This window comes from Globicephala melas, chromosome 9, assembly GCF_963455315.2.
Source record: "Globicephala melas chromosome 9, mGloMel1.2, whole genome shotgun sequence".
In the NCBI taxonomy this organism is placed as follows: Eukaryota; Metazoa; Chordata; class Mammalia; order Artiodactyla; family Delphinidae; genus Globicephala; species Globicephala melas.
The window spans coordinates 98,383,288-98,406,947 of record NC_083322.1 but is presented as its reverse complement, the minus strand read 5'-3'; the positions used below and the strand labels follow the sequence as shown (position 1 = coordinate 98,406,947).

The 23,660-nt window shown below is 44.0% G+C and overlaps 1 protein-coding gene across 1 annotated transcript; it reads left to right on the top strand.

Moving 5' to 3' along the window:
• The first annotated feature begins 2,288 nt into the window (after positions 1-2,288).
• On the top strand, positions 2,289-5,142 carry MRPS24 (mitochondrial ribosomal protein S24). Its single transcript, XM_030871284.2, has 4 exons — positions 2,289-2,351; positions 2,439-2,507; positions 2,640-2,751; positions 4,709-5,142. Exons 1-4 carry the CDS (start codon positions 2,313-2,315, stop codon positions 4,990-4,992), a joined length of 504 nt encoding a protein of 167 aa, XP_030727144.1. The 5' UTR covers positions 2,289-2,312; the 3' UTR covers positions 4,993-5,142.
• The last annotated feature ends 18,518 nt before the right edge of the window (positions 5,143-23,660 follow it).

Sequence of the window (23,660 nt, the reverse complement as noted above, 5' to 3'; positions counted from 1 at the left end):
ACAGCACCGCCTGCTGCTGCTCCGATAGAAGTCCATGCCATTGTCACGTGTATGGAATACCAGCCTCTTCTCCTTTCCTCTGGTGGTGTTCCAGTGAGTTCTCACGGACCCTCAATGGCTGGTTCATCTCCCTAAGAGGAGGCAGACTCTATCCTTTTTTTTAAAAAAACATTCATTAGCTGCTCACTCCATCAGGCATTTTACAGTGTGGTTTTCACAACAATCATCATGGTTCCCGTTTTATAGATGAGAGAAGCTGAGGCTCAGGAAGGTCAAGTCACTTGCTGAAATTGCAAAGCCAGGAAGCTGTATTTCAGATACCAGATCCCATGTTCCTCACCACTTTGGAGCACATCCACAAAATTTTATCAAATTATAAAATTATCAAACTTTATGGAAACTTTAAAAAGAAAAAAATGACTACCAGCTTAAAAGGGTCCTTCAGGGGCTTCCCTGGCAGCGCAGTGGTTAAGAATCTACAGGGGACACCGGTTCGTGCCCTGGTCCGGGAAAATCCCACATGCCGCAGAGCAACCCAACCCGTGCGCCACAACTACTGAGCCTGCGCTCCAGAGCCCGTGCTCTGCAACAAGAGAAGCCACGCAATGAGAAGCCCACGCACTGCAATGAAGAGTAGCCCCTGCTCTCTGCAACTAGAGAAAAGCCCGCGCGCAGCAACGAAGACCCAATGCAGCCAAAAATAAATAAATAAAATTTTTTTAAAAAGGGTTCTTCAGTTAAAGTTGAGAGTTCTTACATTTGGATAGTATTGTGATTGGAGAACATCTTACTCCTGTTTTGTCCCCTTATCCAATATGCAGAACAGCTGGAGGCCACAGTTTAAATTTTAGAAATAAAATATTCCTAGTAGAGTGGACATGAAAGACGCTGTCCCTTTTTGGAGAAACCAGCTCCAAATGGTCAGAGGAATCTTTACCGTGGAAAATGTACTGCACTGAAGCCAAGAGTCCCTCTTGGACCTTCCCCAGTGTGATCTGAGGCGGCTCACTGTCTGCCTTTGCCTCCATTTCCCTTCCACATAGATGACAGCAGTATGTAAGCAGCATCAGGGTGGATGATTAAGTCCAAATAGCCAAACGTTGGCAATTTCACATGATTCATAACAGCTCTATGAGTGGTATTATGAACAAAACCCATTATACAGATTATGGAACTGAGGCTCAATTGCACAAAGATTGTTCCACCTGAGCCTGAATCCAGAGTCCACGTTTTTTCCATTACTATGTGTGAGTTCTGAACTAGGATATCCAGTGTTGCTATTTTTCCCTCTGACAATAATTACTGGATACAAATTACAGTGCCAATGCTTTGGTTTGAGTACAGCAGGCTCTGTAACATCTCCAGGAATTAAGCGACCATCAGCCCTTTCTCCCTTAAAATTTTCCTTCCTCAAGGGCCAGACACTAGGGTATGGTCAGATGTGAAACCCTACCCTCTGCATAACCTATCCTTGAAGAACTGGCTGATTTTTAAAGTACAGTGAGTTTACAATATCATATTCGTTTATAATATTATGTTAGGTGTACGATACAGTAATTCAATTTCTTATAGATTATACTTCACTTACTATAAAACTAAAAAATTTTTCTATATTCCCTGCGTTGCACAGTATTTTCCTGTAGCCTCTTTCTGTTTACATTGCAGGCTGTGTTCCTTAATCCCCTACCCCTATCTTGCCCCTCCCAAGAACTAGGTAAAGTTTTAACCGAAACATATTTCCTCTCTATTTGTGGATAAAAGGGTGTTTCTTTCTTTTCTTTTCTTGTTTTTTAAAGGATATTATTTGGAGACAGAACTCAGCAGCCTAATTTCTAGGACGTGGTGAAACGCTCCGCTCCCCCAACAGTCCCCGCCGGCCGGGCGGGGCGGGGCAGTAGGCGCCCCCTTCCCCCGGCCCGCCCCCCGCCAAGACACTCTTCGACCGGCCGCTGCGAGCTCTCGGACCGCGAAACCTCACGCTCCGCATCATCCAGTTTCCGGATCTGAAACACGGCGCAAACCACTACTGGGGTCGGACGGAGGGGTGCAAGACGTGTCCAGGGCTGCGGGAGGAGGCGCAGAGTCCAGCTCCCCCCACCTCCCGGCCCCACACGGCCCGCCTCGCAAGCCCGGAGCCTGGGCCCCCGCCGCCGCCCACAGCAGGTCGGAGCGGACTGCATGCGGCCCCGCCCGGCCGAGAGGCTCGCACCCCCGCGCCGGCTTGCGTGTGGTCTCGCCCGCGCGTCCGCCTCCCGCGCCTGACCTTTACCCCGACGCCGCCCCGCCCCTCCCCGCCCTCCGCTCGGCCCAAGATGGCGGCGCCCGTGTGTGGTGTGTGGCTCCGGCCGCTGGTGAGTGGGCGGCACGGCCGGGGCCGGCGGTTGGAGGCGGGCAGCGGGGAGCCGTAGTTTCGGTCTGATGCCCCACTCTCCCTACAGGTGCTATCCTGGAACCGGGAGCTGCCATGCGTCTGGCGCACCCTGCACACCTCCGCGGCCTGCGCCAAGGTAAGTGCGGCGTGGAGGCCTGGGGTCTGGGCGCCCGCGGCCTCGGAGGGTGGGACCTGCTGGCGAGGGTGTAATCCAGGGCGCGCCCTGGGTCTGTGGTCGCGGAGAGTCACGGGCCCTCTTTCTTTCCAGAACCGGGCGGCCCGAGTCCGAGTGGGCAAGGGGGACAAACCAGTGACCTACGAGGAGGCCCACGCGCCGCACCACATCGCCCATCGTAAGGGCTGGCTGTCACTGCACACAGGTGAGGGGACGATGCCTGTCGCGGTGGCGGGAGGGGGCGAGGACGTGCTGTGGACCCGACCCCTGGCCCCGGGGAAGGCGTTCTCAGTTGTGCTTGTCTGTCACATAAACACGACGTGAACATGTGTCAGAGATTTTGTTTAACTCGGTACTCAACGCGAGGTTCAGAAATCAGACTCTTTCAAAAGAGGAGTAAAGTAGACATATGTGGTCAGGATCGTTGAAATGTATTTGAAAGGGATGCAAAACTCTTTTTCCATGCGGCTCAAGGGTTCGGTTGAACTTCCACAGAAATCGTTCGCATGCCTAAAGACAGTTGTTTTGCATCGCTGCCCGTTATGTGTAATTTACGGATGTAAAAAAACCCAGAGGCAGTGAAAAGAGTGAAACCCCTTGGAATTCGATGACCCGGAAGACTGTTGTGACTATTGAATCTTTCACTACCGGTGTGTACGGTTTGCCCGGGTTATTTGCAGATTCCGTGTTTGTGAATTTGCCTATTCTAGGTGCTTTCCCATTCATTCTCAGACGTGGGCAGAGCAGGCACCCCACATGAACCTTCCCAGCTGCGGTTGATCAAGGCCCTGCCTTCTAGTTGCAGCTCGCATGCTGTAAACAAGTACCCTTTTCGAGATCTGTGAGCGCCATGTATTCAAGTTTTGTACTTTTTGTTGGTGATTCCACTGCCTTAAAATAGCCTGTAATGCTGAAGCGCTGTTTCGTGTTCCTAATTTCAAGAAGACTGATGTACCTTACATGGCATGATTGTTAGAAAAGCTTCCTTCACGCGTGAGTTACAGAGCTGTTGGGAGAGAGTGCAGTGTTAATCAGCCATTTGTAGGTGTCTTTAAACAGAAAAAGAAAATAAGGCTATACATCACTTTGTTGATAAAAATATTGTAACCAAAGGCTTGCAGAAACCTAGCTGTATTTCCACCAGGAGCAGTGGTTTAGCATTTGCTAATTCGTTGTTCATGGTGATTTTATAGAACATAACGAGTGACGTTACAGAACATAACTACTGTGAGTTGATGAGGGTCAACAGTGTTTTGTTCACTATGAGGGTTCTCAACTTGAACGTTTGAGATATACCTGTTTAGAGAACTACCTTAAAATATGGATTTCTGTCCCCCACCCTTTTCAAGTTCTAGTTCTAAGGTCTGGGTGTGTGTGTGTAGACTCTTAAAAGAGGTGCAAAGGTTTCGTTGTCCACAGTGAGAATCCACTGGTTGAGGCCGTGGCTCTAGTCAGTGAGAGAGCTCACATCCCTCGTGTCAGAAGTAGCTGGTAGGGCTTCCCTGGTGGCGCAGTGGTTGAGAATCCGCCTGCCGATGCAGGGGACATGGGTTTGAACCCTGGTCCGGGAGGATCCCACATGCTGTGGAGCGGCTGGGCCCGTGCGCCACAGCTACTGAACCTGTGCCCTGGAGCCTGCAAGCCACAACTACTGACGCCTGCACGCCTGGAGCCTGTGCTCCGCAGCAAGAGAAGCCGCTGCGGTGGGAAGCCCAGGCACCACAATGAAGAGTTGCAACTGGAGAAAGCCTGCGAGCAGCAACAGAGATCCAACTCAGCCAAAAATAAATAAATAAATTAAAAAAAAAAAAAAAGGAGTAGTTGGTGGCCTCATCTCTCTGGTCCGTGGGTGACCAGTGCTTCTATAAGGCAGTCAAGAAAGGAGAGGGGCACTCTCTGTCTACATAGAAGAATCATCTGCGTTTTTTGCTCTCCTAAGGCCTCATTCTTCTCTTTTGTGAAACAAGGATAATGATAACACGTACTTCACAGGATTTGTTTGGGGATTATTGGAATAACGTTCTTTGAACTTTAGAGCGTTATTCCACTTACAGAAGAAAGGAGAAGAGGCTGGAGTGGGGTGTGGAACTGAGTGCCCAGTGCTCTTGGATGTTAACCTCTGGAGTTTTGGCCAACTCACCATGGTGCCCTTCTCTCTTCAGGTAACCTGGATGGGGAGGACCATGCTGCAGAGAGAACAGTGGAAGATGTTTTCCTTCGTAAATTTATGCTGGGCACCTTCCCAGGCTGCCTGGCCGACCAGATTGTTCTAAAGCGCCGGGCTAACCAGGTGGAGATCTGTGCCCTGGTCCTGAGGCAGCTACCTGCACATAAGTTCTACTTCCTTGTGGGCTACAGTGAGACTCTGCTGTCCCACTTTTACAAGTGTCCTGTGCATCTGCACCTCCAGACTGTGCCCTCAAAGGTTGTGTATAAGTATATCTAGGACAACCAACCTGTTTGCATCAAACTGTAGCCTGCAAAGGACAGAAACTTGTGGAAAAGGACTGAAGTAGAAACAGGGGAAATGCATCCCCTCAGACTACTGAGGCTTTGTTTTCAAAGTTGGCTGTTGAATAAATAGACTCTCCATGTTGTGTTGCTTCTTGGTCTGCCTAGAGAACTAGAATAGGATTTCTTTGAGGATGCTCCAGGGTTCCCAGGAAGGCTGCCAGTTCCTGAGGTTTAGGTAATAGCTATGGTTCAGTGAGTATCTTGTGCCCATCACTGTGTCAGGAACTTTACCTGAAGTTCCTTGTTTTCTCTTAAAATGGAAAGAGCCGTTTTTGGAGATTATAAAACAATATGGACATGTATTCAATCAGCCATGAAGCTTACTTGTAATTCTACCCCAGAGAAAGCTACTGTGTACAGTTTGTTGTAATTCCAGATGTACTTTTATTCCCCCAGAAATAATGTAGCACACAGTCATCTATTAAAAAAGCTTAACTGCACCTAGTCTGTGCCAGACACTCTTCTAAGTAGCTTGGAACCCATCAATGACCAAAACATTCCATTCCAAGATCCTTGCCTTCGTAACACTTGTATCCCAGTGGAGGGGGACAGGGAGGGTTGGGCCGCATTGAAGGCTCCAAGCAGGTGAGGAATAGATATGCAGGTAAATGGAGGAAGAACATTTCAGAAAGTGGCATCTGCAAAAGCCACACATGGTGCTGGGAATTGGGACAGGGATTGCTCACCTTCAACTTCACCCCGACACTGATGACTTTCACCTTGACCATGATCCTGGTGCCCTTAACTTGACCCTGAACTTTAACACACCCACTCTAATCCTAACCCTTGATGGTCCCTGATCCTACCCACAACTTGACCTTTACCCTCAGTCTCACTCTTACCTGAGGGTGCCAACCAGGCCCCACCCCGCCCCGATCCTGTCTCCAGTGCTAGCTGACTGACTCACCATGACCCTGACCCTGTGTCCCTCACATTTATGTAACCCTGACTCGCAGTCAGAAACTTGACTCAAGACTTCATCCTAACACTGTCTCCACCCTTACGGTGACCCTAACTCATCCTAACTGGTAACGCTGATGCTCGCTTTGACAGATTACGTGCCTCATCCGAACTCTTATGACCTTGACTGTGACCTTGACCTTGAAACTCAGCCATCACCCAGACCCTGTCCCTCACACAGATCTGACCCTACTCTTGACCCTGACCATGACCCTGTTTTTAGACTCAACAATCCTGAAGTTGTCATTCAGACCCTGAGACTCACCCTGATGACAAACCTCAACCTGAACCTGTCTTTGATCCTCACCCTGACCCTTCTGACCTTCACTCTCACACTGACCCTCACACTCAGTCTGATCCTGGACCTGGCTTTTCATCTGAATTTGACCCTCACCCTGTTCCACGTTTGCATCATAATACTGACTCTGACCAGGTGTTCTGACCCTCACCCTTACACTGACTGTTACCTTGACTGAACCTCAGCTGGACTCGATTATGTCCCTGACCCTCATGACCCAGATCCACCCATGTACTGAATCTTATTCAAATCCTCAACCTGACATTGGCCCAATCCTGTACCTGACTGTGACCCTTAGGCTCACCTTTGCCTTGATATTGACTCATCCAGACCTTGACCCTGATCCTTTTTAATTTAATCGAAATACATTGGACAGGTAAAGTTATATAAGTTCAAGGTGTACAACATGTTAATTTAAGGACATTGTTATATTTTAATGTGATTGTAGCAATAATTAGCACCTCTATCTCATTACAAAATTATCCTTTTTAGTAGTTGGAAAAACTGTTATAGTCTCTTAGCAAGTTTGATGATTATAATTGTCCCTATTGTAGGGTACTAAGCATTATATCTCTAGGGCTTATTTACTACTTGTAAATGTGTACTCTCAACATCTGTCCCCCCACCCCCTCATCCCCTGCTGATCACTTTTATTCTGTTTTTAAAAATTTAGCTTTCTTAAATTGTACATGTAAGTGATGTCATACTGTCTTTCTATGTCTGCAAGTCCATCCATGTTGTCGTAAATGGCAGAATGTCCTCCTTCCTCGAGGCTGAATAATATTCCATTGTGTGTGTGTGTGTGTGTGTGTGTGTGTGTGTGTGTGTGTCTGTGAGAGAGAGAGAGAGAGAGAGAGAGATCGAGAGAGATCTTTATCCATTTGATGAGTACTTATATTGTTTCCATGTCTTGGCTATTGTGAATAATCCTGCAATAAAAACAGGGGTGCAGATGTCTCTTTGAAATTCTGTTTTCATTTCCTTTAGCTATATACCCAGAAGTGGAATTGCTGGATCATATGGTTGGTCTATTTTTAATTTTTTTGAGGAAGGTTCATGTTTTCCATTGTGGTTGAACCAATTTACATTCCCACCAACAGTGCGTAAGTGTCCTCTTTTCTCCACATCCTTGCCTGCACTTGTTACCTGTTCTCTTCTTGATGATAGCCATCCTAACAGGTGTGAGTGTTGCCTCGCTGTGGTTTTGATTTGCATTTTTTCTGATGATTAGTGACGTTGAGCATCTTTTCATTTACCTGTTGGCCATTTGAATGTCTTCTATGGAAAGATGTCTTTATTTCTTCCGCCCATTTTTAAATCAGGTTGTTCCTTTTTTTGATTTTGAGCTGTGAGTTCTTTATATATTTTGGATAGTAACCCCTTATCTAATACATGGTTTGCAAACATATTCTCCTGTACAAGTTGCCTTTTCATTTTGAATTGTTTCGTTTGTTGTGCAGAAGCTTTAAAGTTTAATGCCCCATTTGTTGATTCTTGCTTTTGTTGTTTGTGCTTTTGGTGTCGTATTTTAAAAATCATTGTCCAGACAAATGTCAAGGAGCTTTTCCTCTACATTTTCTTAGAGGAGTTATAGTATCAGGTATTAAGTCTGATCTATTTTGAGTGAGTTTTTGTGAGTGGTGTAAGATAGGTGTCCAGCTTTATTGCTTTACATGTGTTTCTCCAGTTTTCCCAATATCATTTGTTGAGGAGACTATCCTTTCCCCACTGGGTGCTCTTAGCTCCTTGTTGAATATTAGTTGACCATATAGGTAGCAGTTTAATGCTGGGCTTTATATTCTGTTCCAATGGTCTATGTGTCTATTTTTGTGCCAGTACCATACTTTTTTTTTTATTATTACTATGCCTTTGTAGTATAGTTTGAAATCAGGAAATTTGATACCTCTACCTTTGTTCTTTTTCCTCAGGATTGCTTTGGCTATTTGGGGTCTTTTATGATTCCCTACAAATTTTAGGATTGTTTTTTCTGTTTCTGGGGAAAATACCATTGGTATTTTGATGGGGATTGCATTGCATCCATAGGTGGCTTTGGGTAATACGGACATTTTAACAATATTACTTTCTCCAATTCATAAGCATAGGATGTCTTCTGAATTGTTTGTGAGTTTGATTTCTTTCAGGAAAGCCTTGGAGTTTTCATCATACAGATCTTTCACTTTCTTTGTTAAATTTGTTCCTAAGTATTTTGTTGTTTTTGATGCTGTTGTGAAGAGAATTATTTTCTTTATTTCTTTTTCAGGTATTTCATCCTTAGTGTGTGAAATGCAACTGATTTCTGTATGTTGATTTTGTATCCTGCAACTTTACTGAAATTGTTGATCAGTTCCAATGGTTTTTTGGTTGAGTTTTGGAGATTATTTTATATACGGAGTCCTATGACCTGCAAATAGAAACAGTTTTACTTCTTCCTTCCCAATTTGTATGCTTTTGTTTTGTCTTGATTAATTGCTCTAGTTAGGACTTCTAATGCTATATTGAATAAGAATGGTGAAAGTAGCCAATCTTGTTCCTTTCCTGATCTCAGAACAAAAGCTTTCAGTTTTTTTGGTAAAAGTAGCCATTCTTGTTCTGTTCCTGATCTCAGAGCAAACGCTTTCTGTTTTTCTCCATTGAGTATAATGTTCCCTGTGGGTATGTCATATATGACCTTTATTATGTTAGGTATGTTCCTTCTATACCCAATCTGCTGAAGGGTGGTTTTTTTTTTTAATCATGAAAGAATGTTGTATTTTGTCAAATGCTTTTCCTGCATCTATTGAAATGATCATGTGATTTTTTCTTTCATTTTATTAATGTGATCTATTATGTTTACTGATTTGCATATGTTGAACCATCCTTGCATTCCAGGGATAAATCCTACTTAACCATGGTGTATAATCCTTTTTATGTGTTACTGAATTCTGTTTGCTAATATTTTGTTGAAAATTTTTGCATCTATATTCATCAGGGATATTGGTCTATAGTTTTCTCATTGTGTCCTTATCTGGTTTTGTTATTAGGGTAATGCTGACCTCCTAGAATGAGTTTGGAAGTATTCCCTCCTCAGTTTTTTGGAAGAGTTTGAGAAGGATTGGTCTTAATTCTTCTTTGAATGCTTGGTAGAATTTGTCATTGAAGCCTTCTGGTCCTGGGGTTTTCTGTTGGGAGGTTTTTGGTTACTGATTCAATCTCTTTACTTGTTATTGGTCTGTTGAGGTTTTCTATTTCTTCCTGATTCAGTCTTGGTAGGTTGTGTGTTTCTAGAAGTTTATTGATGTCTTCTAGGTTATCTAATTTTTCGTCTTATAATTGTTCATAATAATTTCTTATGATCCTATGTATTTCTGCCTTATCAGTTGTAATGTCTCCATTTTCTTTTTTTCCCCATTTTCATTTCTAATTTAATTTATTTAAGTCTTCTCTTTTTTTCTTAGTCTACGTAAAGGTTTTGTCAATTTTATCTTTTGGAGGGACCACCTCTTAGTTTTGTGGATCCTTTCTATTGTTTTTCTGGGCTCTATTTCATTCGTTTCCCACTCTGATCTTTATTATTTCCTTCTTTCTACTAACTTTGGGCATAATTTGTTCTTCTTTTACTAGTACCACGAATTATGAAATTTGTTTTTTGACATCTTTCTAATTTCCTACTATATGCATTTATTGCTATAAACTTTCAGGACAGCTTTTGCAGCACCCCATAAGTTTTGATATGTTGTATTTTTGTTTTCAATTGTTTGAGATATTTTTTATTTCCCCTTTGACCCATTGGTTTTTCAGAAGTGTGCTGTTTAGTTTCTACATATTTGTAGATTTTCAAGCTTTCCTCTTGTTGATTTCTAGTTTTATACCATTGTGGTCAGAAAAGATAGTTGGTATGATTTCAGTCTTCTTAAATTTTCTAAGATTTGTTTTCTGCCCTTTCAAACTATCCTGGAGAATATTCCGTGTACACTTTGGAAGAATGCGTATTCTTCTGCTGTTGAATGGAATTTTTTTATACGTCTGTTAATTCCATTTGTTCTAGAGTGTAGTTCAGTTCCACTGTTTCCTTACTTGACTTTCTGTCTGGATGATCTATCCATTGCTGACAATTGGGTATTGAAGTCCCCTACTATTAATATATTGTCTGTTTCTCTCTTTAGATGTGTTACTATTTGTTTAATATATTTTGGTGCTCCAGTATTGGGTGTGTATATATTTACAATTGTTATATCTTCCTGATGTATTGACCCTTTTATCAATATATAATGACTGTCTTTGTCTCTTGTTATCATTTTTGGGTTAAAGCCTATTTAGTCTGATATATGTATGGCTATGCATACTTTCTTTTGGATTCCTCTTGCATGGACTATCCTCTTTATTATTTTCACTTTAAACCTGTGTGTCTTTGGGGCTGAAATGAGTCTCCTGTAGGCAGCATATAGTTGGGTCTTGTTTTTTAATCAGTCCAGCCATTTTTGTGTCTTTTGTTTGGTGAATTCAATCCATTTATATTTAGAGTGATTACTGACATAAAGGACTTACTGCTGCCATCTTATTTATTGTTTGCCTTCTGATTATTTTGTATCTATCGTTTCTTTTCCCTCTGTTTCTGTCTACCTCTGTAAAGTGGTGGTTTTCCATGGTGATTTTCTCAGTCTCCCTTTTTTTGTGTGTGTTTTGTGACTCTACTGTAGATTTTTCCTTTGTGGTTGCCATGTGGCTTACATAAAACATCTCACAGATAAAGTAGTCATTTTTATGCCGATAGCACCTTAACTTTATCCACTTATAAAGTTTCCACCATTTTACTCCTTTTTTTAAACACTTTTGATGTTACAATTTACCTCTTTTTATGAAAACTGAATTTTTTGAGAAATTATAATATAAATAGCTATAGTTATTTTTAATGTACTTTTAGCCTTTATATTAATTGGGTAATGCACCACTGCATTAATATGTAGAGTTACAGTTTTTTAATTCTGACTGTTTATTTTTCACCTTTGTTAGAGTATTGTGTACTTTCGTTTGCTTTTATGTCACTAGTCTTTTCATTTCAGCTTGAAGAGCTCCTTTCAGCCTTTCTTGCAAGGCAGATCTAGTGGTGGTGAACTTCCTTAGCTTTGTCTGAGAAAGCGTTTAACTTTCCTTCTAACCTGATGGATAACTGCCAGGTAAAGTGTTCTTGGCTGGCAGTTTTTGTCTTTTAACACTTTGAGTGTGTCATTCCACTTTCTCCTGGCCCGTCGAGCTTCTTCTGAGAACTATGCTGATAGCCTAATGGGTGATCCTTCGTGGATTACTTTCTTTTTTCCCACAGGCTCCCTTTAAGATTCTTTGTCATTGACTTTTGACAATTTTCCTATAATATATCTTGGAGAAGGTCTTTTTGCATTGAGGTAGTTAGATGTTCTCTTAGCTTCATGGAGTTGTATATCCAGTCTCTTCCCCAGGTTTGGGAAGTTCTCAGCTATTATTTCTCTAAATACACTCTCTGCTCCCTTCTCGCTCTCTTTCCTTCTGATATAGCAATTATTCTTATATTTGTTTTTCTCTTTAAATCTCATAGCTTGTAGTGTTTCTTCACTTTTTAAAAAACTTAGTTCTCTTTGAGGAAGGAGTCATTTCCAGATTTCTGTCCTCCAAGTTGCTTATTCTTTCTTCCATCCAGTCCGCCCTAAGCTCTCTAATGCATTCTTCATCTCGTTAATTGCATGGTTCAGCTCCAGAATTTCTGTTTGGTTCTTTATAAAAATTTCTCTCTCTCTGGTAAAGAACTCCTTCTGTTCTTTAATTTTATTCCTGAGTTCATCGAATTGCCTTTCTGAGTTTCCTTGTAAGCTTATAGAATTCTTCAAACCAGCTATTTTGAATTCTTTATCAGATCACAGTATTGTGGACCTCGGAGTTTAGTTGCTGGAGTATTGTCATTTTCTTTCTGTGATGCCATATTACCGTGATTTTTCATAGTTTCTGATGAAATGTGCCTCTGCCATCACATTTGAAGTAGCAAATAACCTTAACTAAGAAAGCCTTTGCTTGCTTGCTTTGTACATACAGTTCAACAGGCTGGCAATTAGAAACTTTTCTTTTGTTTACCGGAAGGTGGCAGTATAGCTCAAGTTTTTGGTTTCTCTTTACCTGTGCTGGCTCTCATGGCTGCACTCAGGGACACATTAAAAAGAGCTGCATAGCACAGGGAGATCAGCTTGGTGCTTTGTGACCGCCTGGAGGGGTGGGGTAGGGAGGGTGGGAGGGAGGGAGACGCAAGAGGGAAGAGATATGGGAACATATGTATATATATAACTGATACATTTTGTTGTAAAGCAGAAACTAACACACCATTGTAAAGCAATTATACTCCAATAAAGATGTTAAAAAAAAAAGCTGGTGGGGCTTCCCTGGTGGCGCAGTGGTTGGGAGTCCGCCTGCCGATGCAGGGGGCACGGGTTCGTGCCCCGGTCCGGGAGGATACCACGTGCCGCGGAGCGGCTGGGCACGTGAGCCGTGGCTGCTGGGCCTGCGCGTCCAGAGCCTGTGCTCCGCAGCGGGAGAGGCCGCAGCAGTGAGAGGCCTGCGTACCGGAAAAAAAAAAAAGAGCTGATGGCAGAGTGTGGGGAGGTGAGGGCTTAGCACCTGGGGCTTCAGGCTACCCACAGCCTGGTCGGGGGATCCTTCAGTGGGGCCACTCACAGAAGTTCAAGGGCAGACCTGCTGAAATCCTGAAGCAGACAGCAGAAAACATACCCTTTAATGCCCTTTGTTGTTCTTATCTGCCTCTTTCCCTTTCCTCACCTCCCCAACTCCCTGCCCCATCATGGGGGTTCCTCCTCAGAAATCAGGGTGCTGCCGGCGAGAAATGGATCCCTCCAGCTGTGCAGTGAGCTGCTCACCACTTCCACTTTCTGCCCCCTTGCGAGAGAGGTCACTGCTGTCACCTGGGAAAGCCCAGCATGTTGCAGTGTCGCCCTGGGGAGGGGGCACTGACTCCTTGCTGTCCCTCCTTCTCCTCTGCCTCCAAATTTGTCTCCATCTCCTGCAGTGATGTGCCTGGTTTTCCTGTCAGGCTGGCTGAACCTCCGCAAATTCTGTCTCCTGTGAGTGTCCTCCCTGTTTTGTACGCTCTGGTTTCACTTTTCCCCCCTTCTCAGCAAGTGAAGGTGGGGCAGGATCACAGACTGCCTTGGATTCACAGCCCCCTGAGGTCCTACCCGCCTGCATTTGAATGATCATAAATGTGGTTGCTTAGAGCAATATAAGTTTATTTCTTGCAGTTTTGTAGGCTGAAGTCAGACCTGGGTCTCACTGAGCTAAACTCAGGGTGTTGGCAGAGCTGCATTTCCTTCTGGAGGTGTGAAGATGGACGAAGGGACCACGAGCCATGGAATGCAGGCGGCCTGTAGGGCAGAAAAGGTGAGGGAAGGGCTTCTTCTCCAGAGCCTTGCCAACCCATCTTAGACTTCTGAGTTTCACATCTGTGAGATAATATTTGTGTTCTTTTAAGCTACCAAGTTTGTGGTGATTTGTTACAGCATTAATAGAAAACTAATGCAGTACTCAAACTTTAGATGTCAACCTAAAAGTCACTTTTCTTTTACATTTGTAAAACCCATGTTAATTGAGTCCCGCTGGGTAGAAGCTTTGATTTACACCAGCCATATTCTGATCCCCATTGTATATGGCCACCTCTGTAAATTTCTTTATAGCACTGATCACAGTAGCTCTAATGGAAGAGCGATTTGTTGACTATTTAATATCTACCTCCCTGCACACACCACCACCCCCCACCGACACCAGGCTCTGTGAGGACAGTATATGGCCTGGTACACAGGAGCACAGAGCAGATCTTGGAGAGCCCCATCACAGGGCTTCACCTGAGCCTAAACTGGTTGTCACTCAGTGGACAAAGGTTTCCTCCAATGTACCATGATCGATCTTGTGCCCTGAGGACGCTAAGGGTCCCTCTCAGAGACTGCCGTGAAGAGCTCCTGGTCTGGGGGAAACAGACACTCAAACAATCACTACCCAGTGATGTGGGCACAGGTTAGCCTGGCGCCAAGGGAAGGACAGCAACTTGACCTGGATGAACCAAGGAAGACTGCTCAGAGGAGGACAAGCTGAGCTGGCACTGGAAGGGATTTTCCAGGCAACAGGGGAAAATGCATCAAGGCAGAAGAAACTGTTCATGTAGAAGTTTGGGAGAGGTGTCCAAGTATCGGGAAAGTAATGAAGCAGCTTCTAGCAGGAGCAGGTCATCTTATTTTCAAAGAATATCCCAATTTTGTTGCCATCTTTGTATCCCAAGGTGGCTACCTGGGGAGGTTTCCCCAAGAGCTTCACGTGACGAGGAGACGGAGAAATCTGGAGCCTTGTGTGCTGTGGTGGGGATATAAAATGGTGCAGCTGTTACGGAGAACAGTGTGGTGGTTTCCTGAACATTTAAACATAGAATTGCCATATGATGCAGCAATTCCGCTTCTAGGCATGTACCTAAAAGAATTGAAAACAGACTCAAACAGATACTTGAATATGGGTGTTCATAGTAGCATCATTCACAATCACCAGTACATGGAAATAAGTCAACCGTCCGTCAGCAGATGAATGGATAAACCAAATGTGGTATGGTACATTTAATGGAACAATCATTCAGTCTTTAAAAGCAGTGAAACTCTGACACATGCTATAACATGAATGAATGTTGAAAACATTTTATGCTAAGCGAAATAAGCCAGACGCAAAAGGACGAATGTTGTATGATTCTATTTATATGAAGTGTCTATAAAAGAAAACTTCATAGAGACATGAAGAAGAATAGAGGTTCCCAGGGCCTAGGGGCAGGAGGGAATGAGGAGTTATTGTTTAGTGGATTCAGAGTTTCTGTTCGGGATGATGAACGATATATGGCAGTGGACAGTGGTGGATGGTTGCACAGCATTGTGAATATACTTAATGCAGCTGAATCACATACTTAAACATGGTTTAAATGGAAAATTTTTTGTTATACATTTTTTATAGTAAAAGTTAAATTTCTCAGAACTGGTTCTGAAATAGTTACATGTAATACAGAATAAGACCTTTGTCTCCTAGAGTGAGAAGTAGCCTTCTTGTTCACACTGGTACTACACACCCCAGGCTTTTTCACTCATACCCAGCATGATCACATGATCTTCTAACCAGAGGAAGTTCACTCTCATCTGGCCCATTTGGACCTCCTTCCATCATCCCATTCCCCTTTTCAACTCACCCCTCCCCGCAAAGCATGGGCCATCACTTATCTGTTGACCATCTCTGTAGTTTTGTCTTTTCCAGAATGTCATATAGCTGGAATCAAACAGTATGTAGTCCATTCAGACTGGCTTCTTTCACTAATTAATATGCAGTTAATCTTCATCTTTGTCTGCATGGCTTGATAGTTCAGTCCTTTCAATGGCCCATTTCAAGTATTTAGTACAGTCACATTGTTGTACCTTAGATCTCCAGTACTTATTCATCTTGCATAACTAAAGCTTTGTACCCATGGACTAATATCCCAACAGCTCCCCATTCTCCCTTCCCCCTGGTGACCACCATGCTCTCTGCTTCCACGGATTCAACTACTTTAGATTCCACATAAAATGAGATCATGCAGCGTTTGTCATTCTGCATCTGGCTTATTTCACTTAGCATAATGTCCTCCAGGTTCATCCATGTATCCCAAATGGTGAGATTTTCTTCTTTTTATGGCTGAATAGTTTTCCATCTTCTGTGTATACTACACTATCTTTAGCCGTTCATCTGTAGATGGACACTTAGGTTGTTTCTGTGACTTAGCTATTGTGAATAATGCTGCAATGAACATGGGAGTGCAGATATCTCTTTGTGGTACTGATTTCATTTCCCTCAGAAATATGCCCAGAAGAGGAATTCCTGGATCATATGGCAGTTCTGTTTTTAACTTCTTGAGGAACTTGTGGCTGCACTAATTTACATTCCCACCAAGAGTGCCGAGGGTTTCCTTTTCTCCAAAGTGAGCATCTTCAATTTGGAGTGATCATCAGTGATGCCTCTGTAGAACCTCGCAGGTGGTTACTCCTGGGTCTGAGCCCCAGACCTTTCAGCTGTCTCGGAAGAGATCTGTGGGTATGAGGGAGCTTTGTTTTGCAGAGGGAAGTTGAGGCTGTGAGGATGAAATGCAGGACCTGTTCAGGGAGGGCAGGGAGGCATCACAACCTCCTTCATGGCAGCTCGTCAAAGGACGCTGAAGGATGCAGACACAGCCTGGCTCTGTCTTGAGAGCCGTATCTGAGGAGCCTGGCTTGAGGGGTTTATTCCATGTGGGTGGCTGGGGTCTCAGTGAAGTCTCAGGAGTACCAGGGCCCCGCTGCAGGCCTCTGGAAGAGCAGCCCCTGTGTCCCCCTGCCCCCGGTCCTGGCTCCCAAATGCTGGTGGACACCCACTCTGCTCCCAGATGACCACCTGCCCTGAAGATACCTGCTTCACATGCTTTTCAACTCGGAAACACCTGAATTGGACATTCCTGGGTAAATGCGTTTAAGTTACTCTTTCATTTTCACCCACTTTAGCCATTATTTCAGCCAAGCCTGTCCTTCGTGTATGGAGGACCGAGGTCTCTAAGAATAAAGGACCGTGGTTTGATGTTTTGTTTTTCTCTTCTTCCCCTCTGCCCACCACCTGATCATGAATAGAAATAAATTGGCAACTCATGTTGTGTATCTTTTGCTACATCTAGAGAGTTGGTTATATGCATGATCGAATATATAAAATACATCTAGAACAGGTCTAGAACATTGTTTCCAGCGGTCACCTGCTAATAATTGACATTTAATAAATGCTAGCTTTTTTAAAAAAGCTTTTCTCCACACCTTCTCCAGCATTTACTGTTTGCAGATTTTTTGCTGATGCCTGGCCCTTATTTGGTGTCGCTGGTGCCTGACATCAGAATCCTTGGCCAGTCCCCAGACTGGCTCCACAGTTGTCATGTCACTTGTGTGCACAGAACCACACACCCATTCACATCTGTTCCATAATTTGCATTCTTCTCGTTTCAGTCAATGTTGTTACATAAGCGTGTTCTTATGCCAATAAGTGGTTTGCAAAGTTTCCATAATGTCGCATTATTTAGTCAGTGCCATGCTGCTGAATATTCAGTTTTTTAAGTTACTATAAATGAGATTAATCTTCCTAAAAAAACACTCGAGTAGTGTTCGGGATGAAAATGCCATCTTAGTAGATGCCAATTTGTTTTACCTGATTTTCTTTCTTTTTTATAATTAAAGGGTCAGTTGCATGGGCTGTTCTCATTCTGCAAGTGCATGTGCGCATTCCAGAATGGGAGCTAGACTTCCTGCCTGCCTTTTAGGAAACGTGTGATTATGGAGGCCTCTGGCTCCAGCAAATAGACCCTGTGTTCCTCTGCCTCTCTGACTCAGAGAGAAGATCTGGGCAGTCTAGATCTGGGGAGCATCTGTCCTTCACAGTCATCAACCCCAGGAGTATATAGCCTGGCTTACAGAGTTGAAACCTCCCTAAGATCAAACATTTGACTAATAAGAGTTAGGTACAGCCAGGTGCTCATGTATGTGCACGTGACCAGGTTGACACCCGTGTGAGGCTGACCCAGACATCCCGGAATCCCTAAGGGCCACATCATGTCCAGATGGTGATGGTGAGGACACAGCTTTGTACACTGGTGTGCCCCTCAGGCTCTGGCTCATGGCCACTTTTTTTCTTCTGCACTCTGTTCCGAAAATTTTAGCTGTAGGAGGGCTGGAGCATAGAAGATGGAAGGTAGGGGCAGTTGCTGTTGCAGGAGAGGTTCACTGGCAGCCATGACAGGAAGAAAAGACCGGAAAACTGTTAGCAGCAGATGGGGCAGCTGGTGTCAGGGCTGCTTCTTTGGGTCCAAGAGTCTAGTGCTTTACTATTCAGTGACCAGTGGCCTGATCTTAGAGATGTGCACCCTGAGGCCGGATGGGTCAAGGGATTTCCCAGGTCTCTCTACCATGTGCTTGGCAGCCCACCTCTCTAGCCCACCTCTCAGGGATCTTCAGGGGAGGGTCCCCTTGTGGGCGGCCTCCAGGATGGCATCCTCAATCAGGAATGAGGCCTTTGTATTCCAAAATGGCCCTTATGCTTTTCCCGTGTGCAAGGGAGGTGCTTGGTGGGGACTGTTTTTCACCAGTTCCCTGCTTTTCCATTCTTGCCTCTCCCCCCAGGGGGTCTTTGTAGGAAAAGCTCCTCGGGGTTCATTTCTTTCAATTTCACTCTTCCCTCCTCATTTTAGAAGGTTCTGAAGCACATTCTCTTGCTCCCTTGTAAAGCTGTTGTGTCAGAGTTTGAACACCACCAGAAGACACCTGAATCCAGTGATGGTTTTGCCGTTGCTTAATCAAAGGGACTCAGGTGGAAAATGGAACCATTGCAGGCCCTGCCAATGTCCCCACTGGGAAGGGATCTCATCAGGGCACCAGAACTCACAGACTTCAGGAGAACCCTGCCCTCTGGACTGGCCTCCCTCCTTGCTCTCTGCTGCTGCTCGTAGACCCAGGCACCTACGTCCTTCCACGTCCCAGGACCTGGAAGGGCCTGCATTCTGGGCCAACTTAGGGATAAGGCAAGACCCCCATACCCCTTTATGTGCTTGGGGGCGAGAATGTCTTGAAAGCTGCAACTAACTGATTCCAGAGTGCTGAGAGTTAAATGCCCAGCTGTTCTGGGTGGAAAGATTGAGTGTGAGGTTCCTTTGTCTGCAGGGCCTTCCCAGGGTAAAGAGCTGTGCACTCCCTAGGGCCAGTCAGTTCCCTGCACCATCCTCCCAGGAAGCTCAGACCCAGGATTAGGAGGGCAGAGGCTTCTCTCCTTACAAACTACCACTCCAACCGTGAGGAACCTGGCTCCCACTATCTGCCATTTATTCAGTTCATTGCTCCTTTTCGGATTAGAGATATAGTGGTTTCAGAATTGTTAGCTACTACCCCATGGGAAAGGACTTCATGAAATAGAGTGCACTGTTTATGAACCGTACATTTTGCCATTATTCCATTTGTTTCCAAATCCCTGCGCTCAGTACCTTCTGCCCCATAACCTACAGTGAGGTTTTTTTCCATATGTTTCTAGTGCAGTTAGATTCTTTGTCGTATTTTGTGTTCCATCGTGCACCACTCCTACATCCTAAATAACTTACTTTGAATTGATTATGGTTTACTCATTGTTCTGTAAAAATCTATAGGTTTTGATGTGACCAAACTCAGGGTTGGCTGCTCGCCACTTGAAAGCCAATACTCAAGAGACAAGTGTTGGTAGGAAAGGAAAGTTTGCTTTACTCAGGAGGCTGGCAACCTGGGGAGAAGGTGGACTTGCATCCAAAAACCAAATCCCAGTTGCTGTTGGGGGCGGGGGAAGAACTTTTAAAGGGGAGTTTTAGGAGTGTATAGGCAGAGGGAGGGGGCTACGTGCGGAACAGCACAGTCAGCTCTGACAGTCGTCTTGACGTTGGTCATGTGGTGGTCTAATCAGTGTCATCTTGATAGCTTTAAGTACAGCTAATCTTCAGTTCTAGGGTCCGTTTGTTCCCATTTCCTTGAGGCCAGTTCTTGGAATTTTGCAAGGTGGAGCAGCTTATGTCACGGCTACAGTCTAGTCATCATGTAGTTAACTTCTTCCGCCTGGTGGGGCTTTCAGTATCTGCAGGACAGCTCAAAGGACGTGGCTCAGAAAATTATCTCTAGCCCTTGAGGAGGAACTAAAGGTCCCTGACTCTGTGTAATGGCTAAACTATTATTATTTTGTTACGTTTGACTGCTTTCCTTGGCTTCTGCGTTTTCTCACTTCTCTGATGAAGGTTATTTTCTGGCTAACGTTTTTCTACAGACAGGAGGCAGGTGGAGGACATTGGGGAGGGGGCATCTGTCCTGGGAAGGGCTCACAGGTCCCTGCTCCATTACACTGACACATGTATAGTGGCAGTGTCCATCACTAAATATCATACGGAATACTTCAGACCCCTGCCCCGTGATCTGTTTATCATCGCTATAGTTTTGCAGAATACTGTATAAATCGGGGTCATACTGTAGCCCCTTCGGTTTGAATTCTTTCACTTGGCAATATACATGGAAGATTCATCTGTGTCCTTACGTGAGCTGATGTTTCATTCCTTTCTATTGCTGAATTGTATGCCATTGTATGTGTATGGGAGGGAAAATAATTTTCTTTCTCCCCTTCGAGGATCTTGGCTGAGAGCCCTCCTTAATAAAATGCAGATTAATAGGAGAAAAACAAACAGAAGTTTAATAACATGAATACCTCCTATATACATGGGAGAGACCCAGAAAAAATGAGTAACTCCCCAAAGCGGCCTAAGCCATCATCCTTAAATACCATCTTCATCTGAAAACAAAAGGAAGATGTGGAGGGAGTGGGGATCCAGTTAAGAGAGGTTATCAGGCAAAGCACAGTAAAGGAGGGAATGGTTGTTATGCAGGTTTAAGTCCAGGCCTTCTCCTTTGATAAGAGTTTCTTGAGATTTAGTCATCCTTCTATTCCTGGTAGAGAGGGAGACACCCTTAAAAATGGAGATTTCCCTTAAAACTAAATTTCCCTCTCAAAAGGGCAATTCTGTTCTGGTTTTCAGAGATTCTTCTGTGTCTGCTGGTTTTTTTTTTTTTTTTTTTTTTTTGGTTATACGCGGGCCTCTCACTGTTGCGGCCCCTCCCGTTGCGGAGCACAGGCTCCGGACGCGCAGGCTCAGCGGCCCGCGGCATGTGGGATCTTCCCAGACCGGGGCACAAACCCGTGTCCCCTGCATCGGCAGGCAGACTCTCAACCACTGCGCCGCCAGGGAAGCCCCTGTGTCTGCTGTTTTTAAAAATTAATCAGCCCCCAATAATCTTTATGCCAAAGAGGCATATTTTGGGGGTGGCATATTCTGCTCCCCTTGACATGCTTATGCATTCATCTACTGAAGGGCTTCCTGAATTGTTAAAGTTTTTAGCTATTAGGAATAGAGCTGCTGTGCATAGTTGCACGCTATTTTTTGTTTGGATAGTTTTTCAAAGCAGCTGCCTAAATCCTTAGAGTCACGATTATTGGCTCCTAAGGTGAGACTTGTTTAGCTTTGGGAAAAAAACAGTAAAACTATCTTCCAAAGTGGCTGTAGTCATTCCAGCAACCATGAATTAGAATTTCTGTTGTTTGTCACCCTCCAGCAATTGGTATTGTCATTTTTTTTTTTAGTTTAGTGGTTCTGTAGGTGTGCAGTGCTACCTCACTGTTGTTTTAATTTGTAATTGTATGGTGTTGAGCATTATGTTATATGCTTATTTACTATGTATATTATCTTCTTTGGCAAGGTGTCTGTTCAGATCTTTATGCATTTTCAATGAGTTGTTTGTTTTTGCAAACAAAAACAAGAGTGTCACTCATCATCACTCATCATTATACAAAGGATTAAGTCACAACTCACTGCAGTCACCCACTGACAGTGTGCCCTGAGGGGAATTCAGGATGGAAAACACAGGATGAAGCGCTCTGTGCTTTGGATATTCGGGCCCTTAGATAGTTAAGATGCACATCAAAGGAAAAATTTCAATGATTCTTGCACCTTCCCACACATAGAAAAGCACTAAAATCATTAACCTGAGATTTCTGTTCTTTGTGATTAGCAGTAATCTTTTTATGGTTGACTACTTGTATTTCCCAGCCAAAAAATTCATATATATACTGCCTCTTCCCCTACTCTTCTGAAACAGCTTCTCAGAGCTACTGAGAGTTTGTCTCCTGGGCTATAGTTCTCAGTAAGACCCTGAATAAAACTTAACTCGCAACTCTCACGTTGTGTGTTTTTCTTTCAGTTGAGTTTAGAGTTCTTTCTGTATTTTGAGTATAAATTCTATCAGATATATGTGTTGCAAATATTTTCTCCCAGTTTGTGGCTTGCCTTTTGGTTCTCTGAGCAAAGTCCTTCACATAGTAGAAATTTTTAATTTTATAAAATTCATGTTGTTTATTGTTCTTTTGTGGATAGACTTTTGGTGTTGTTTTTTAAACCTCATCACTAAACCCAAGGTCATGTGGATTTCCTTCTAAGTGTTCTTCTAGATATTTTACAGTTTTGCATTTAAAATTTGTCTGTAGGGATTTCCCTGGTGGTGCAGTGGTTAAGTCTCCGCACTCCCAATGCAGGGGTCCAGGGTTTGATCCCTGGTCAGGGAACTAGATCCCACGTGCATGCTCCAACTAAGCGTTTGCATGCCGCAACTAAGGAGCCCACATGCTGCAACTAAGACCCAGTGCAACCAAATAAAAACAAATAAATAAATAAATATTTAAAGAAAAATAAAATTTATCTATAGACAATTTTGAGTAAATTTTGGTATAAGTTGTAAAGTTTGTGTCTACATTCATTTCATTCCATATCACCTCCAATGAATTTTTCCTTAAATATTTTTGGAGGAGTTATGGGATATTCAGCTCCATTTTAGTTTGAATTTCCGAAATTTAATGGATTCAGCAGGACTGCTGGCAGGGGTGCTGCCTCTGCTTGGTGCACCTACATTTCCCCCACGGTTCACAGGGGTCACTGAGCCCGCCTCTCTGACTCAGGTCCTGCCTGAGGCTTGGCTCTGCCTGCCAATGAACGGAGCAGGGAGATCAGTTTCCTTGGCACCTGTGGGGAGGCGCGAGGTGAGACACTCCTGCAGGGGGAGAAAGAACAGAAAGGTGAGGAAAAGTGGGGAGATGCTTTCTGTGCTGGGGGAGTCGTCATTCAGAAGGCCCAGAAGAGGAAGGGCTTGATGTGGAAAATTGCATGTGTGTTTTTAGTCAGTTTTTGTGTGTGATGTAAGATGGTGTCTGTGGTGTTCTTTTGTGTGTGGTGTCCAGTTTACCCAGCACCACTTATTGAGAGGACTGTCTTTTCCCCATCGTATGTTCTTGGCTGATGTGTCGTGAATTGACTGACCGCGCATATGTGGCTTCATTGCTGGGCTCTTTATCCTGTTCCTCTGGTCTAGGTGCCTGTTTTTATTCCGAAGCTACTGTGTTTTGGTTACCATAGCATTGTAGTGCAGCGTGAAGTCAGAAGTGTGACGCCTCCAGCTTTGCTCTTCTTTCTCAAGTTGCTTTGGCAACTGGGGTTCCTTTGTGGTTCCATACACATTTTAGGGTCGTTTGCTCTATTTTTTTGAAAAATGCCATTGGAATTTTGATAGGGACTGTGTTAAATCTGTAGTTTGCTTTGGATAGATGTTTTAATATATTAATTCTTTTAATCATAAGCACAGAATATCTTTCCAAATATTTGTATCTTCTTTGATTTCTCTCTTCACTGTCTTACAGTTTTCAGTGTACAGGTCTTTCAAGCCCTT

Excerpts from the sequence above, each read along its gene's own strand:
- MRPS24 (XM_030871284.2), top strand. The coding sequence starts at position 2,313 with ATGGCGGCGCCCGTGTGTGGTGTGTGGCTCCGGCCGCTG. Across the intron at positions 2,352-2,438 it reads GTGTGTGGCTCCGGCCGCTG|GTGCTATCCTGGAACCGGGA; the intron begins GTGAGTGGGCGG and ends CTCTCCCTACAG. Across the intron at positions 2,508-2,639 it reads CCTCCGCGGCCTGCGCCAAG|AACCGGGCGGCCCGAGTCCG; the intron begins GTAAGTGCGGCG and ends CTTTCTTTCCAG.